Genomic DNA, 15,335 nt, shown 5'->3' with positions numbered 1-15,335 from the left:
CAGGGGGGAACTAGTGGGTTTGAGTGGGGGTGGGTCTGGGAGCCAGGACTCCTGGGTTCTGTCCCTGGCTTGGGGAGGGGAATGGGGTCTAGTGGTTAGAGTGGAGGGGTTTGGAATTCTGTTCCCAGCTCCGCCCCGGACTCCCTGAGCCCCTCCCCTCGCTGTAACAGGGTGGAGCAATGCTGCCCGGCCCAGGGGGCAGCTGGGCTGGGGTGGGGGAGTACTCCAGGCCCTGCGGAAGGGAGGGGGGGCTGAGGACAGTGCAAATGTTGGTTGCTTTCCGGGCCCAGCAGTGATTAGAGGAGCTGAACCCAGACCCCTGCAGCCTTGGCCTGTCCGGAGCACTCAGCCAGTGCAGACACACCTGGAGCAGGTCCCAAGTTCAGTGGGGCAGCGATCGCAGGCTCTGCCCCACTCCCACAAGCTGGCTTCTCCTCAGCAGGCTCCAGGCCCTGCTGCAGCCGTCTGCTTCCCCTGCCCGGACTCGAATCCCCCGGGGCAGGAGCCAGGAGAACAGGCTTTGGCTGGCAGAATGTGGGGGAGAGAGGGTGAGCTCTGGAGCCGCTGCTCGACCAGGCGGAGGAGAATCACATGAACAAGTGACAGCATGGCCCTGTCTAAACTCCAGCACTACAGCTGACATCAGTGGGTGTTTCCTTGGCAGGGAAACTATGCGCCGAACTCAAGCCTCGGCTCCAGACAACAAAGAACAGGATCCAGGGGCTCTAACCCTGAATCCACCCCGGGCAGCTTCATATGCTGGGGCGTTATCCGTTCCAGATGCGGCTGCTTTCCAGTGAACGGCTGGGAGCTTCCTGGAACACGCTCCGATGGTGCAGCCCAGCACTAATTGGCCAGTGACTCAAGGACATTTCCAATGAAAGCCCAACACACAGAGTGATAGGATCTTCCTAACCGCAAGCCTTTTGCCTTGTGATTTACACACAGTATGGGAGTTCCAGAGACTGACTTTTAAAGGGGAAACATTGGAATCAAATGCTGTCTCAAGCTACAAGTGACATGAGTTTGGTTGGTCTTAGCCTGATTCCTGCAGGAGTGCATCACAGTCCTACTGCACTGCGTGGTGTCTTTCTGAAGTGTTCACTTCTGCTTGGGGGCGCCCAGGGCTGGGATAGCAGGGGGGCTGCGGGTTGGGAGTGAGGGGCACTGGCAGAGCTGTGTGCGGAGGGCACCCAGGGCTGGGATAGGAGGGGGGCTGGGGGTCAGGATTGAGGGGCACTGACAGAGCAAGTTTGTCTTCACTAAGCAGCTGTGAGGTTTCCTGGCAGCCTGGGCAGGTGCCCCAGTGCTGCCCCATCTCACCCCTTTCCGCGGGGCGGTGGGGGGACTGGCTCTTCCCCAGGCTGATGGGGCATGGGCAGGTGGTGTTTGGGCACATTAGCCAGCCCGTGCCCGCGGCCCCGCGAGTCCCACGGCTCACTAATGGCAGTGCCCATCCTGGGCTAGTGCACGTTCTGTGTTCGCTCCTTGGAGCCAGTGGATTTCACAACCCAGCCCAGATGGGATTAAAGGGAAATATACAAGTAAACAAACAGTAGGCCTCGGAAACGCTGCTGTGCGGTGGAGGGAGCAGAGCCTCTCCCACCGGCCCCAGCTGCGAGGGGTGACACGGGGAGCCGCCCAGGGCTGGCGAAGGCTCGGTGCCCTGGAGGAGCCATGCCCAGCTGGCGGAGCCGGGCCCGGCAGGCGGACTCTTCTGACGGGTGTCCCACAGGGAGGTCTGGTTTAAGGCAGCACTGAGTAATCTCATTTTTCACACGTCTTCTGTAGTCACTACCAGCCCTGTCAGAGGAAAGGAGTTGCTTCCTGTTATTTCCATTGAAATAGTTGTCCTGACCATTAGCAGGCAGGCTTTTCAGGATGGCACTTTGCAGAGAGACCGGCTCTGGCAGGCTCTCCCCTGGGCTCCTGCTGCTGCTGCTCTGGGGTAAGTGCTGCAGGCCAGCTGGGTTTGCTCCAGCTCCAGGAGTTTGAGGTGGGGAGTTTGCAGCTTTGGGCCACTTGACAAAGCAAGACTTGGCTCCAGCTTCTGCAAGTCAGACCCCTCTGGAGCCCCAGGGTGCTCTGTGTGTGTTGGGGGGGGCATAGCTAGCACTAACCCAGCCCCCAAGGTCTAGCTCCCTAATGCACAAGAGGTCCCGGGGCAGGAACTGGCTGTTGGGCTCAGAGTGACCCCTCCGCCCTGGACTCTGTGAAAGGGGGCTTGAAGGGAGGGGTCTGCAGCCCTCACCTCAGAGATCTGAGTGGTAGGGGTAATGCCTGTGCGGAGGATAAGGCCTTAGGGACCCCTCCCTCCCATGCTGGGAGCCCAGACTCCCGGGCTCCATTCCCAGCTCTGGACCTGGCTGCCTCTGCATCCTTGGGCAGGTCCCTGCCCTTTCTGTGCCTCAGTGTCCCTGTGGGTATGATGGAGCTTGGGCTCCAGGAGGAGCTGGGGGATTGGTAGCTGGGTTTTGTGCAGCGCTGTTACACTGCATGTGACTGTGCCCGGGACCCTTCTCATGGAGGGGCAGGAGCGTGTCTGCAAGGAGATGCAGCTTCCTGGGACTGGCTGGGATGCCCCTCACTATTCCGCGCCCCTGGGTCCTGTCAGCACTGACACTGGCACCTGGCGAGCAGTGCGTTACCGCTGGACGGTTCTCTTGGCTCAGGGCCTTTGGTTCTTTCCTGCTAATTAGTAGCACAAACATACACGGACCTTAACGAAGCTCAAACTGGCAGAGAATTCCCAGTCAAAGCTGGAAAGGCCCCAGGACGGAGGAGCCAAAGGGGCTGCATGAAACGGCTGCTCATGGCCTGGCCTGAGAGGTGCTAGAGACAAGCCCGTGAGGGCCCCTCACTGGCCGCTGCCTGGCCCCGGGAGCCCAGAGCTGTTGCTCCTACACGGACATGCTGATGGGAGCAAGAAGAGCTGGTCGCTGTGAGATCCTGCAAATACAGGAACAAATGGAGAGACAGCAAGGGGCCAGTCCCAGCCCCCCGGATCAGTCCCCAGCCCTGCTGAGCCCCAGATCAGCCCCCAGCCCCTCTGAGCCCCAGATCAGGCCCCAGCCCCCCTGAGCCCCAGATCAGCCCCCCTGAGCCCCGGACCAGCCCCTCGAGCCCCGGACCAGCCCCATTGTCCCATGGACCAGCCCCCAGTCCCCTAACCTACAAACAGGACCAGAACCCCAACAGAATATCAGCCCCCCTCCTCAGCCCCCACTGAGCCCCAGACCAGCGCTGCCCAAAACCCAGACTAGCCCCTAGCTCCCCTGAGCCCCAGATCAGCCCCCAGCCCCACTGAGCCCCAGACCAGCCCCCTGAGCCCCGGACCAGCCCCCCTGAGCCCCAGACTAGCCCCTAGCTCCCCTGAGCCCCAGATCAGCCCCCAGCCCCACTGAGCCCCAGACCAGCCCCCTGAGCCCCGGACCAGCCCCATTGTCCCATGGACCAGCCCCCAGCTCCCCTGAGCCCCAGACCAGCCCCCAATCCCACAGACCAGCCCCCAGCCCCACTGAGCCCTAGCCCAGACCCTTAGCTCTGCTAAGCCCCAGTCCAGCCCCAGTCCAGCCCCCTGGACCAGCCCCGCTGAGCCCCAGACTAGCCCCCCAGCGCCACTGAGCCCCAGGGCAGCCCCCAGCCCTGCTGAGCCCGTTTAGCCCCCAGCCCCACTGAGCCCCGGACCAGTCCCGGACCAGCCCCCCAGCCCCTCTGAGCCCCAAACCAGCCCCGCTGAGCCCTGGACCAGCCCCCTACATCCCTGCCATGCCACAGACCAGAGCCCCTTCTCTTGCAGCCTGTGAACGCCTGGCCAGACTCTCATCCTGCCCTGGGGACGAGCTGGGCTGACTCCACCTTCTCCACCGGGTTCACCAGCTCCCAGCCTGGGTTCAGACGGTCCGGGAGTCATCAGCACTGGGTGCCACAGGCTTACAGAGCCCCTATTTACTGCCCTGCCCAGGGACATGGACTCAGCCCCATAGTCCCTGTCCCAGCCGGGAAGAGGTAGGGGGAGGGGGAGCAGCTGGGAAATGAAGGGGGGCCCAAGGGGGAGCCGAGCAGGTTGGCCTACAGAGTGAAGTCTCTTGTTTGGGGCCCAGGCCCTTAGCACCCTCAGTGGAGGGCATCCCCCCCCAACGTCGCAGGGACTCGGAGACCCCCAGCCACAGCCAGCCCCATGGAAGCCGCTACCAAAGTGGTCAATGGGGCCGTCTATAAATCGCCCAGGCTGGAACTGCAGGGTCAGTGAGCCAGGCTGCTCCAGCCCCTGCCCCACTCTGCACCCCCGGACCAAGGAGGAGGCTTCTCCGCCTCACGGCATGGCAGCTGGTACCATGGGCAGCCTCCATGGAGAAGCCACAGACTGCACAGGCCACTGAGACCAGCTCTCCGCTGGCCCCAGAGGTCCCAGGGGAGGCACTGATGGGGCAGTGTGTGGGGAGCTGGCAGCCAGGGCAAAGAGCAGAGGGAATGGCCCCTGAGCCCTCTAGAGTGGGGTGGGGTGATCCCCACCGGAGGAGCTGGGCTAACCTATGTGCAAAGAGGAGAGGCACCATATGGGGCTGGAGCTTCTCCACCCTGCCAGTGGCTCTAGCTCGCACCCCCTTCGCTTCCCCTTTCTGCTCCCACACCCACCCCTGCTGCGGCTGCCTGGCTGGGCTGTGGGCGTGTGGCGGGTGTCAGGCCATCGCACTGACAGGGCCTGGGGAGAGTTCACACTGTTCCTTCTAGCCCTGTGGTCTTGCCGCCCTGGCTGGCTACTAGTGAGACACGCCGAGCCAGGAAGCCCTGACAGGCCCCGGGGTGCGTTGGACTGAGCGATGGAGCCACCAGGGGTGGGAGGGGTTGGAGCTGGGGTGTGTCGGGCTCAGGCCAGCTTCCAGGCCACATGGACCACACCCGCGCTGCCCCTTATCTGGTGTCTCCTCTAGAATCGAACCTCCCCCCTTGTGCCCCATCCTGATTCCTGGTTAAAGGGACCCAGGGAACAGCCCAGGGATGTCGCTGCCCCATGTGAGCCCCCCGTTTGGGGCAGGACACCTGGCCGGGCAGAAGCAAACCCGTGGGCTGCATCTCACTGAGGTTCCCCCTCCTCCAGCGGCTCTCGGGAGCGAGCTCCATCCCGCAGGCACCGCCACCCCCCCAGGAGCCAACGAGTCTCTGGCTGAGCTCCAGAACCAGATGGTGATTGAGGAGCCTGAGAACCTGCTCCTCAACCTGACTGCGGGTAAGTGCCAAGAGCGCCCAGCCACAGGTGGGGCAGTGAGGACGGAGCTCGCCGTGTTGCGACCAAGCCAGCACTCCAGGGATTCCTCCCCTGCCGCTGGCTAGCAAGTCTCTGCCCGGTACCTGTCTCCCTTTGTCAACAAACGGGCAGTGCAGCTGGGCCATCGGCCCTGCCATCGCTTGGCTCCGTCAGCACTGGTGGGGGCTGGGCACCACTCACCTGTGTTGACTCTATGGCTTGTGTGGCCTTCCCCACCTCGCGCCCTGCAGGCCTGAGAGCTCCCAGGTAGAAGACACTACAAGGGTGGGACCGGGGCTCTTCTGGGAAAATTGGTGCCTTGCAAGTGGCACCTGGAGACAGTGGGAATGGGCACAGAAACATGCCCTGAGAATGCTGGGGTCCCTGGGCACATAGGTGCTGCTGAATCTCTCCAGCCTTGCAGGCCCCCTCCCCAGCCCACCGCCTGGTGCCACCCAGCCAGTCCCTCAGGCTGGGGCTTTGCCACTGGGCAGGGTCCAAACTTCACTGTCCTGCGTTGGGGCCTACCCTCAGCCCTGTCGATGGAGAGCCTCGAGCTGCCTGCAGTGACTCAGGAGCACGAGCACCAGCCTTGGGGCAGCCTGGTAGGAAGCAGGGCACCAGCGCCGGATTGACTGAGATCTCATGCTTAGATCTCACCGGCCTGTTACCCAGTGTGAGCTCCTCCAGCACCATAACAGCCTTAACGGGGAGTCGCAGACAGGCCCCTGGGGTACCCCTTGTCTGGCCACTCAGGGGCACCTGCCTGTGTGAGAGATGGTCCCTTGCACCAAGAATCACAGCAATATTCAGGTCACTTACCACCTCATATCTCACACCAAAGACAACGCTTGTAGCCAAGCTGATATTAACCTACATGAAGTATTTCTTGTAACTAGGAAAAGGAAACAAGAAGTTATTCGCAAGGTTAAAGCAGGTAAACACACATGCACAAGCTTATGTTTCAAAAGATAATAGAAGCTTCTATAATAAGCAAGCTCTGCATGTCCTTTAGGACTAATCCAGGCTAAGCAGTTAGGGAAGCCCATGCTTCTGCCTAGAAAATTTACCCCCTGGGTCCAAGCAGCATGGAGATCCAGTTCCTTCTTGTTGAGGGTTTTTATTCCCCTCTTTCCCCTGCTCTGAGCTGCAAACTCAGCTGATGGGAGGAATCCACTTGCATGACTCATCTCCATGGGGGGTCAAGAGCAGAACCACAACGTCTTCTGTCCTCTTTAACATCCCACAATAGTGCGTCTGGTGTCGCTGGACCAGCCCTCCCGGACAGAATGTAACACCCATGCTACAGATCAGCACTTGGCACTAGTGAAAGTCTCTCTCCTGGCTGGGGATTTACACAGTCAGAGAGGCTCTCCATATGGATGCTCAGCTATTCCCTTATAGATGTATGTGAGATCAGTGCTGTGAGCCGCTCACAAACTTCCAATAAACACAAAACCCATTCTTATAGCTCTGCTGCCTGCTTGAACACCACAAACACCCAGGGGAGCCAGCCTGAGCCCTGCTGTGTATTTGTCAGTGGTCAGTTGAGACATGGGGACCTTGGCATGAGCTGGCACCTGGTCTGCCAGCATCCCAGAGGGGGCCCCTAGAGCCACCCCGCTGGGAGTTGGTATGCGATCAATGGGGAGGGGTAGCTGGGAAGGGAACTCCAGGCTTGGGCAGCAGGGAGCTGCTTGAATCAGTCAGAGACCAGCCTTGCCAGCTTTGTCCCGGTCGTTGCCTGTCCCAAGGGGTGGGCACTCTGCCCAGCGGGTAGCACTGGGCTCCCAGGCCCGAGACAGCTGCCAAGCGCTTTGATTTTCTTCTTTCCAGATGAAAAGTACAATCTGATAGCCTACATGTGCTGGGCCAATTTCAGTCACTGGATGAGGAACGTGACCAGGGTGCAGCTGTGTGAATGGAGAGTCATCAGCAGGTACCGCAGGGGCCGGGGGATTGGCCAGCCCTGGCCATGAAGCTGCACTGTAGCGTTTGCTTGTTGGTTTCCGGCAGAGCCCTTTCCACCATGCACCAGCCTGTGAGCTGCAGAGAGCCCCGGGCAGCCCAGCAGAGCTGCTGGGGGCAAAGCACAGAGGGCTCTCAGCCTTGGGAGGCTGGGAACCCAGCAGAGGGCAGCTGCCTCTGGGTGATGCGATGTGGGGTGGCAGGGATGTGCGTCCCACTGGCTGTACTGGGGCCCCACTGAGCCAGACACCCATCTGGGGCTGGGCAGAGCTCGGGGATTGTTTTCTGCAGGGAACTTTGAATGAAAGGAAAAGGCTTGTTTTGTTCCTGATTTCCAATGCACTGACTCTAACCCAGCGGAACTGTTAGTCTCCAGCCATGTGGCTGCCGGGACGTGCCAAAGGGCATGAGGTGTTTGGGGGACAGGCCCGACTGGTTCAAAAAGCCTGAAATCCCCAGCAGCCCCACCCAAGCAGCCCAAGGGTCCAAGGTGCGGCAGTTTTTTCCCCAGGCTGGGGCAGGTCGCCCTGCCTCCTGCCTGGCACCTGCGACCCGCTGGCTTCTTGGACCTGTGAGTTCGCCGAGCCCTCGGGTGTGTTCATGGACACTGATTTCCAGAGCCATTTGGAGCAGCTAGCTCCACAGGGTGGGGGTGAGGAAGGGGGGTCGGGATAGGGATGGGGAGGAGTTGGGATGGAGAGGTTCAGGATGGGAGGGGGTGAGGAGGGGAGGTTGGGATGGGGACGAGGAAGAGGAGTGGGAAGGGGACTCCACCTGGCAGGCAAAGCTGAAACACAGGGTGGGTGTCCTTGTAGCTAGTTCCCAAGGTGGGCAGAGCTTCGTCTGTGTCTGCCTCTCAACAAGCTCAGTCCCAGCAGAGCCCAGAGCTTTCAACTCTAGCCTGCTCCCCAGGGGCCTGCTGGCCCTCGGCCCGGCCTGCTGAGGAATCCAACCAACCTGCTGCTTTGCTCGGCACAGGTCTGGCGTCAGCATGGCCTGTGGCGAGCCGGGTGTGGCTGAAACATGCAGCACTTGCGTGTTCCCTGCCCCCTGCTGCCCCCCTAGCTCCTCTCCAGCCCCCCGCGTGCTCCCATGGCACAGCTTGAAGGCGTGTGCCTGGCTTTGTGCATTGCCTGTGGCTTGTGCACAGGGCTGGGCTGGGCTGTGGTTCTAGTGGGTAAGGAAACACACTGGGACTTGGGTCCTGGGTTAATTCCCGGCTCTGCTGCATGATCTTGGGCGAGCCAAGGCCCTTCCCATGACTCAGTTTCCCCATCTGTACAAGGGGGCTACGGAGGCTGCCTCCTTTATGCAGTTCAGTGGGTGAGAGGAGCCAAACTCTAGTATTATTATGCACCCACCAGCCAGCCCCTGGCAGCACGACCCAACAGGCCAGTCAGGGAGTCTCACACATGACAACTGATGGGCTCAGTTCCCTGCTGCCTGCGCCTGGGTTCCGCATTTCCACCCGTGCAAAGCGGCTGCAAAGAGCCGCCGTAGCATGCCTGGTGCCCATGGCTGTGTGAGGTGCAGGGTAGCCAGGAGTTGGGAACAAGGCAGTTGTATGCTGGGGGCAGGACTCCCTCCGGGGGAGGCCCCTTTACACCGCTCTGGCAGGGCAAAGCAGCCAGCTCTGGGGAAAGGGACCGTCCTGGACGACAAGCTGACCTATCTCCTCAGCTGCGGTTCTTGCTGGTCCACAGCCAGTTTGTGGCACTGGATAAAGCCACGGTCCTGTAGGAAACTCCCCAGCTTGTCCCCTCTCCCCCCCAGGCCATACAGTGACCTCCGCCACTGCCTGGAGACCTTCGCAGAAAAACAGAATTACAGCTACCCCAACAGCATCGCCGAGGAGTGCATTGTCCAGAGCCACCGCACCTACTTCCTGAACTGCACCCAGGAGCACCCCATGTTCCTCGACCCACCGGAGGACGTGCTGCTGGCCCTCATCATTACCCCCATCTGCCTTATCCCTTTCCTGGTCACCCTGGTGGTGTGGCGGAGCAAGGACGGCAAGATGCAGTCCTGAGCGCCGCAGGGCTCCAGGGTGCCAGAGGCATCGCCAATGTGTTAGAGAAGCAGACCTGGCTCAAACCTCTGACCCAACCTCTCCTTGCCCCAGGGGAGCCAGCCCCAGGCCTTCGCCTGCTGGCTGAGCTCCAGCGCTGGAGAGGCTGGAAGGCCCGGGTGCTCCACCCCTACCTCTGCAGCACTCGCTTCCGGCTAGGACTGGAACCACTGCTCTGCTCCCACCACTTCCAAGAGCTGGCAGGGGCTCCATCTCGCAGGCCTGACTGCCAGGCGCAACACTTTGGAGACACTTGGAGAACCAGCCCAGAGCGGCCCCCTCTGAGCCCCTGGAGCATCCTCCATCTCTGGCTGAATGCCCAGGGTTTGTACCCGCTCAAATGAGGTTACAGCGCTGGGCTTCCAATCCCAGGCCTCTGACGCAGGCAGGAGGAGAGAGCCCCATGGGCAACTCTGCTCTGGGTCTCACACCGACGTAACCCCCTGCTGGGGTCCCACTTACAGCTCACCACAGCTTAACAGGTGCAAACCCCCTCCAGCAGGGCCGTCCTTAGGATTTATGGGGCCCTAAGCAGTATTATTAAACTGGTGCCCCTATGCCGGATGGCAGCCCAAGCTCACAGCCTGGTGGGGGAGGGGGAGGAGGGACGAGACAGCAAAGGATAATGAGATGCCCAGCCTGCCTCATGGTGGTAGAGAGTCACAGTTCCCCGCAGAGACTCCCATACCCTCTCCCTCATGCAGAATGGACATGAAGAAAGTACCTAATTAAAAACACTAAAAATTGGGAATAAAAAATGTCAATCACAGTTTTTTTGATATGCCCTGAAGTTTGTCAGAGATTTATTTGCAAAAACTTCGTAGTAAGGGTGAGTAAGCTGTCCTGCTGAATACAACATTACATATAATGGAATACATGATGCAGCTCTTCTCTGTTTTATCTTTTCTTAATCAGTATTTCTAAGCTGAATTTATATTTTAAATGTACTCAAACCTTAAGCCAGCATTCCAAATTACTACATATTTAACTCACTGAAACAAAGACATTATTTTAAATTAATCAGAGAGGTTTAGTGTGTTCATAACAATGTTCATTGCTTTTAGAAAAAGGGAACAGTAATTTACTTTGTGTGATCTCCATAACAAGAGACATGGTTATGAAATTTCACCAACTTTAAAAAAATATGTTTCCAAAGATTTTAGGTATAACAAGGATTTTATGTCTTACTAAGGTACTGATTTTGCTGGAGGGTTCTTTTAAAACTAGTTCATCGGATAGTCAGAAGTAAAGAAAGGGAAACTCTTTGTCCAGCTATCTGGAAGGGAAGGACTGTTGTCCCTTTAAGGGCTCTCTTCAGTGGGGAGTAGGGGGAGAGGCGGTGAAGGGATGGACAGAAAGGACAGGAAAACTTGGAAGCACTTTTTTTTTTTAACTATAGTAATTAAAATGTGTATTTTAGATAAGGGAGGTCTTTTGAAGGATTTATTTAAAAAACTGTATGTCTGAAGATCCATGCATTTAAGGCTAAAGATGATTGTGCATCTAAAACTCTATGCAAGCATTTTTTAGAAATGTGATTTTATAATCTTCACCAGCTCACTAATGAAATATTTTTAAAGCAAATTTTAAACTAAGGTCCTGTAGACTGACATGTTCTGTGTAAATATTACATTAATGCACAACTGTTTTTGTCAGTAAAGTCAGAAACTGACAGTATAAAAATTTATTTGGGCATAAGCTTTCGTGGACAGCTGATGAAATGGGTTCTAGCCCACAAAAGCTTATGCCCAAATAATTTGTTAGTCTCTGAGGTGCCACAAGGACTTTTCCTTGTTTTTGCTGATACAGACTAACAGGACTACCACTCTGAAACCTGTCAGTATATACCTTGGGGTTGGCAAATGCCTGTTAAATGGCTTTATTACCCCTTGAATGTCTCTTTAACAGTTTCAATGTTGTGCTAATAGGTCTGGCAGGCTGGAGGTTTTTTCACTTTTAACTACTAGATTCCCTCCCAAGGAAGACTCACCAGGCTAGAGCAGCCATCTGTGGGAGCCTGCAGGAAGGGTCAGAACAGGGATAGGAAAAAAAGAGAGTGGACACTAAGACCCAGTGGTGCCCCAAATTTTCAGGTGCCCTAGGCAGCTGCCTATGTTGCCTATGCCTAAGGACGCCCCTGCCCTCCAGGAAAAGGGCTCTGCTGAGTCCTAGCAGCCCCAGCACCATGGAGAGGATGCCCTCCTGTGTCGGTCCTTGAGCTGCACTGAGCAGCTGGCGGGGGAAGCCTGGGTGGACTGACTTACAGAGCGGCTCTAGTTCCATGTGGAGAGAGCTCACGGCCTCCAGGGAACCCCCACGCCTCACACAGCTGCTTTGCCTTCTAGGCCTCACCAGCAAGCAGAGGTTGCTGTGCCAGGGCTTGTGTCATGGCTGCATGAAGGAGGCCCCTCACCAAGAAAGCCTTGTGTTTCAGGACAGGATGTCGTGCCAGGACAGCGGGTTTCCCCTGCCCTGTTTATGGGGCTCTGACGCCTGGGGCAGGCTCCCTTGCCATGTGACACCAGAGGCTGCGTGCCTCTTTTACTGGCTTTTTTTTGATTCCCTTTGCAAACAGGCTCCCTGGTTAACCAGCTGGAGATTAAAGACCTTCCCTTTCTGAGCCCCAGGGCTTCCTTTCGCCATTCGGTTTCTTGCCTTGGCTCCTACAGACATGTGGGGATTAGAGACAAACCCCAGCCCTTCCCCCCCACCAGCTGGGCAGTGCCCCCCCTTGGTGCCCAGGGCGACAATCCCACCAGAAGTTGGCTGGAACTTGATTCTGTCTCCCCTTCACATTGTGGCACTGAGCAGGGACTCGGGGCCTGTCATAGGATTCTCCAGGGCCAGTCGGTGGCTTATAGGCCTCTTGGCCCATGGCATGTTGCTGGGTGACATATAGGCCCCTTGATTCCCTCTCTTGGATAATAACACTGAGTCCAGCGACTTGCCCGGTGATCTGCCAATGACCTCGTTGGGCAAGGGGCTCCCTGATTGCCTTGGCCTGGGTCCCTCAAACAAAGCAGCACCAGGGAAGCACTGGGGAGCTGGGGCCCCTCCCATCAGGGCTAGAGTCAGGCAGACTCCGGGGTCAGGGTGGGGCCAGGTTCCCTTGGAGCAGTGCAGGGAGCAGGGCTAGGAGAAAATTGGGGCCGGCTGAGGCCTGCACAGGTTACTTGTGGGGAGGTCTGTGTTTGTGCATGACCTGGCCACGCCTGCGTCTGTGCACATCTCGTTTGCAAAGACAGGCAAACCTATGGCAATCAGTGTGTGTGTGTGCATGTGTGCGCGTGTGTGTTTGTGTGTGTGTGCGTGCACGTGCATGCATGTGTGTGTATGTGCGTGCACATGTGTACGTGTGTGTGTGTGTGTGTGCTCACGCCTGGCGACTGCGAGCCCGTGTGTGTATCTGGGGAGGCCCAGCCTGTCGAGTGTCTCCACTGTAGCTGGCTCTCCAATCTGGGGAGCCATGGCCGGTAACCCAGACTGAGCCTCTTCTCTCTTGCCAGCCCTGCTGCTCTCCCTGGCCTGGTTGCTGGGCGGCCTATGCCCTGAAAATGCTCCTGGTTTAAATGTCACAGCCTCCTCCACGCTGAACATGGGACGTGTGGCTTAGCGGGCCCCTCCTGTCCGCCTGGGCTGCTGCCAGCTGGGTGGCACCTGGAGCCAAAGGGTAAGGGAGCCCCTGCTCAGCAACATTCGTTCTTGGATCCAGACCGAGCGTCAGTCCCGTTCTGGCGCGCAACCTGGCCCCAGTTTGCCATGGGCCCTCGAACGTGTGGGTGGTGGCGCCAGGCAGGAGCGTCACAGAGCCTGGGAAGCACCCATGGGGGTCCTGCCCCAGCTATGCCCCTTATCTGCCTGCATCCACCTGGTGAGCTGGGGTGCCCACAGTTAGCTCCCCCTTGGGTTGGACCCCACGTCGCTCCCTTTGTGGGGCCAGGAGGTAGCTCGTTCTTGCTGGGGTTGGCTTGTAGGGTGGGGCGTGACTCCCTGGCTTTGTTCCCTAATGCTCCCATCCTCACCAGGCTCCCAGTACTCTCCCCTAGTGCCTGGTCTCGGGCAACCCTTGACCAGGAGTGGCTCCCGAGGGCTCTGGGTGGGCACCAGGCCTCCCTGCTGCCCAGCAAGGCAGCAGCACGTGTGCTGGAGGGAGATGAGGCTGCCTCTGCAGTTCCCTTTCCTACCCAGACAGTCAGGGAATAAAGCCCCCAAGCCCTCTCCGCTGGCTCCTTCCTTCCTCCTCTCACCCACCAACCGCTCCTCGCAGTGAACGGAAGTGCTCTGGGACGTGACACCCGGGGCTGGCCAGGTTTCTGCAGCTCCCAGGAACGCCCTGTGCTGTGTCCCTCTGGGAGAGCCTCTGCTTATCTGACAGCTGAGGCCCAACATGGCCTCAGAATGAGCCCTCGGGCAGGTGAAGGGGGAAGGACCCAGTGGGCATTTCCAGAGGGCCCTCAACAGCTCTGCCACCCAGCAGTCAGGGCACAGTCTGCCACAGGGGATGGAGGCTCTCCAGGCTGGGCCCAGCCTGTGACACCCCATGTCCCACTCTGTTCTGATCTGAGAGCAGGGCTCCCTGCTGGCACCTGGCTCCTCCCAGAGCCCCAGGCCAAGGTGATGAGGGGAGTAAATGCTGCTGCTGTCAACCCTTGTGCATGTAGCTTGCTCTAGGGTGTGTAGGCCTGTAGCAACGGCAGCGTGCAGGAGCCCAGACAGGGCAGAATGGGCCAGGTACTGGCTGCTCTGCCCTCCTCATCGGGCACATGGACTGCCCCACCCAGAAGGAGCCTGGGGTTCGAGCTGTCCAAGTAGCCACTGCACTGAGGACAGGGACAGGCTCCAGCTCCCAGGCAGCTGGTGGCAGCTGCAGCTTAGATGGAACATTTGGAGAGTCACCGTTCACCTCACCGCAGTGCCCCAGCTCAGCAGAGCCCAGCCCCGTCCCTCAGACAGTGCCTGCAGGGTCAGTCACCTCATCCCCCACCCTGTCTGCCAATGCACCATGCTCCAGCTGGGAGGGCAGCGCTGACCCCTAGTGTCCAGTACACCCCAGTGCTACCAGCTGTCCCTGATGGGGCAGAGCAGCTCCCTGGATTCCTGCACCTGCTGTACTGCCCACCCCAGGGGTGAACTGGAGGCCTGGTGGGGGCAGGAAGGGAGCCAGGTGGCAGGGAGAGGGCTGAGAGGTGCAGCTAGAGGCACCAGAGGCTGTGGGGAAGAAGCAGGGTGACTCTGGAACCACCTAGGGGAATCCTAGATCTGGGCAGCAGCCTTAGGGGCACCCGGTCAGGGATGAGGCCATGGTGGGATGGACATGCCTGGTGCAGGGAGCGTGGGGACTCACCCCATTCCAAGCACCTGGAGGGGCCATCCCTCCCAATGCCAGTCACTGAGAGCAGCAGCTGCCCCTCCCACAGGGCACCAGGGGACTCTGTGAGAGGGAATGAAGCAGCCGTGGCTTCATGGGAAGGAATGGCGAACAGGCAAGGCGCTCCAGAGCACCTGGATGGGTGTGGGCAGAACTGGCGGCACCAGTTTGAAATGTGCCCACCCAAGACACTGCCATGCCTCCTCCCCAGGATGGCAGCTGTGTCCTGTCACATGGAATAGGGCAGTTAGAGAGACAGTAACCACTCAATAGAGAATGGTCTGCCAGTGGCGGAGGGATGGAACTGCTGTGCAGCTGGGCACATACGCCCCAGCCCTGCCCCTGCAGACAGGCCTCTGGGATGGGGCTGGGAGCTGCTGCAGCTGCATTTCCAACCTGGCCAGGATGAGAGAAAAAACTGAAACCTGATGAGAAACCCTCTTCCCAGGATATTCACAAGCTGGTTTCTAACCCCAAGATGCTCATTGGCTCATTGATATGCCAGGCCAAACCCCACATGCCGCGATCCAACTGTCTCTCCCAAGTTATGAGACTGATCCTTGGCACAGTCACCCCACATGCACACAGCTAGGGCCCCTCTCCTCGCCTGCATCTCTGGAGTACCCTGTCTGCTCTGAAGCCTGAGGCACATGTTCAAGTGCCCCCCAAGGCCAAGGTGCTTT

The 15,335-nt window shown here is 58.8% G+C and overlaps 1 protein-coding gene across 1 annotated transcript; it reads left to right on the top strand.

Annotated features, from left to right (window-relative positions):
* Positions 1–1,682: 1,682 nt before the first annotated feature.
* On the top strand, positions 1,683–9,780 carry RAMP2 (receptor activity modifying protein 2). Its single transcript, XM_032772751.2, has 4 exons — positions 1,683–1,948; positions 5,102–5,230; positions 7,085–7,187; positions 8,990–9,780. The coding sequence occupies exons 1-4, from the start codon at positions 1,882–1,884 to the stop codon at positions 9,243–9,245; spliced, it is 555 nt and encodes a 184-aa protein (XP_032628642.1). The 5' UTR covers positions 1,683–1,881; the 3' UTR covers positions 9,246–9,780.
* The last annotated feature ends 5,555 nt before the right edge of the window (positions 9,781–15,335 follow it).

Source organism: Chelonoidis abingdonii, chromosome 21 (genome assembly GCF_003597395.2).
Source record: "Chelonoidis abingdonii isolate Lonesome George chromosome 21, CheloAbing_2.0, whole genome shotgun sequence".
Classification (NCBI taxonomy): domain Eukaryota; kingdom Metazoa; phylum Chordata; order Testudines; family Testudinidae; genus Chelonoidis; species Chelonoidis abingdonii.
This window is presented reverse-complemented; position numbering and strand designations above follow the sequence as displayed.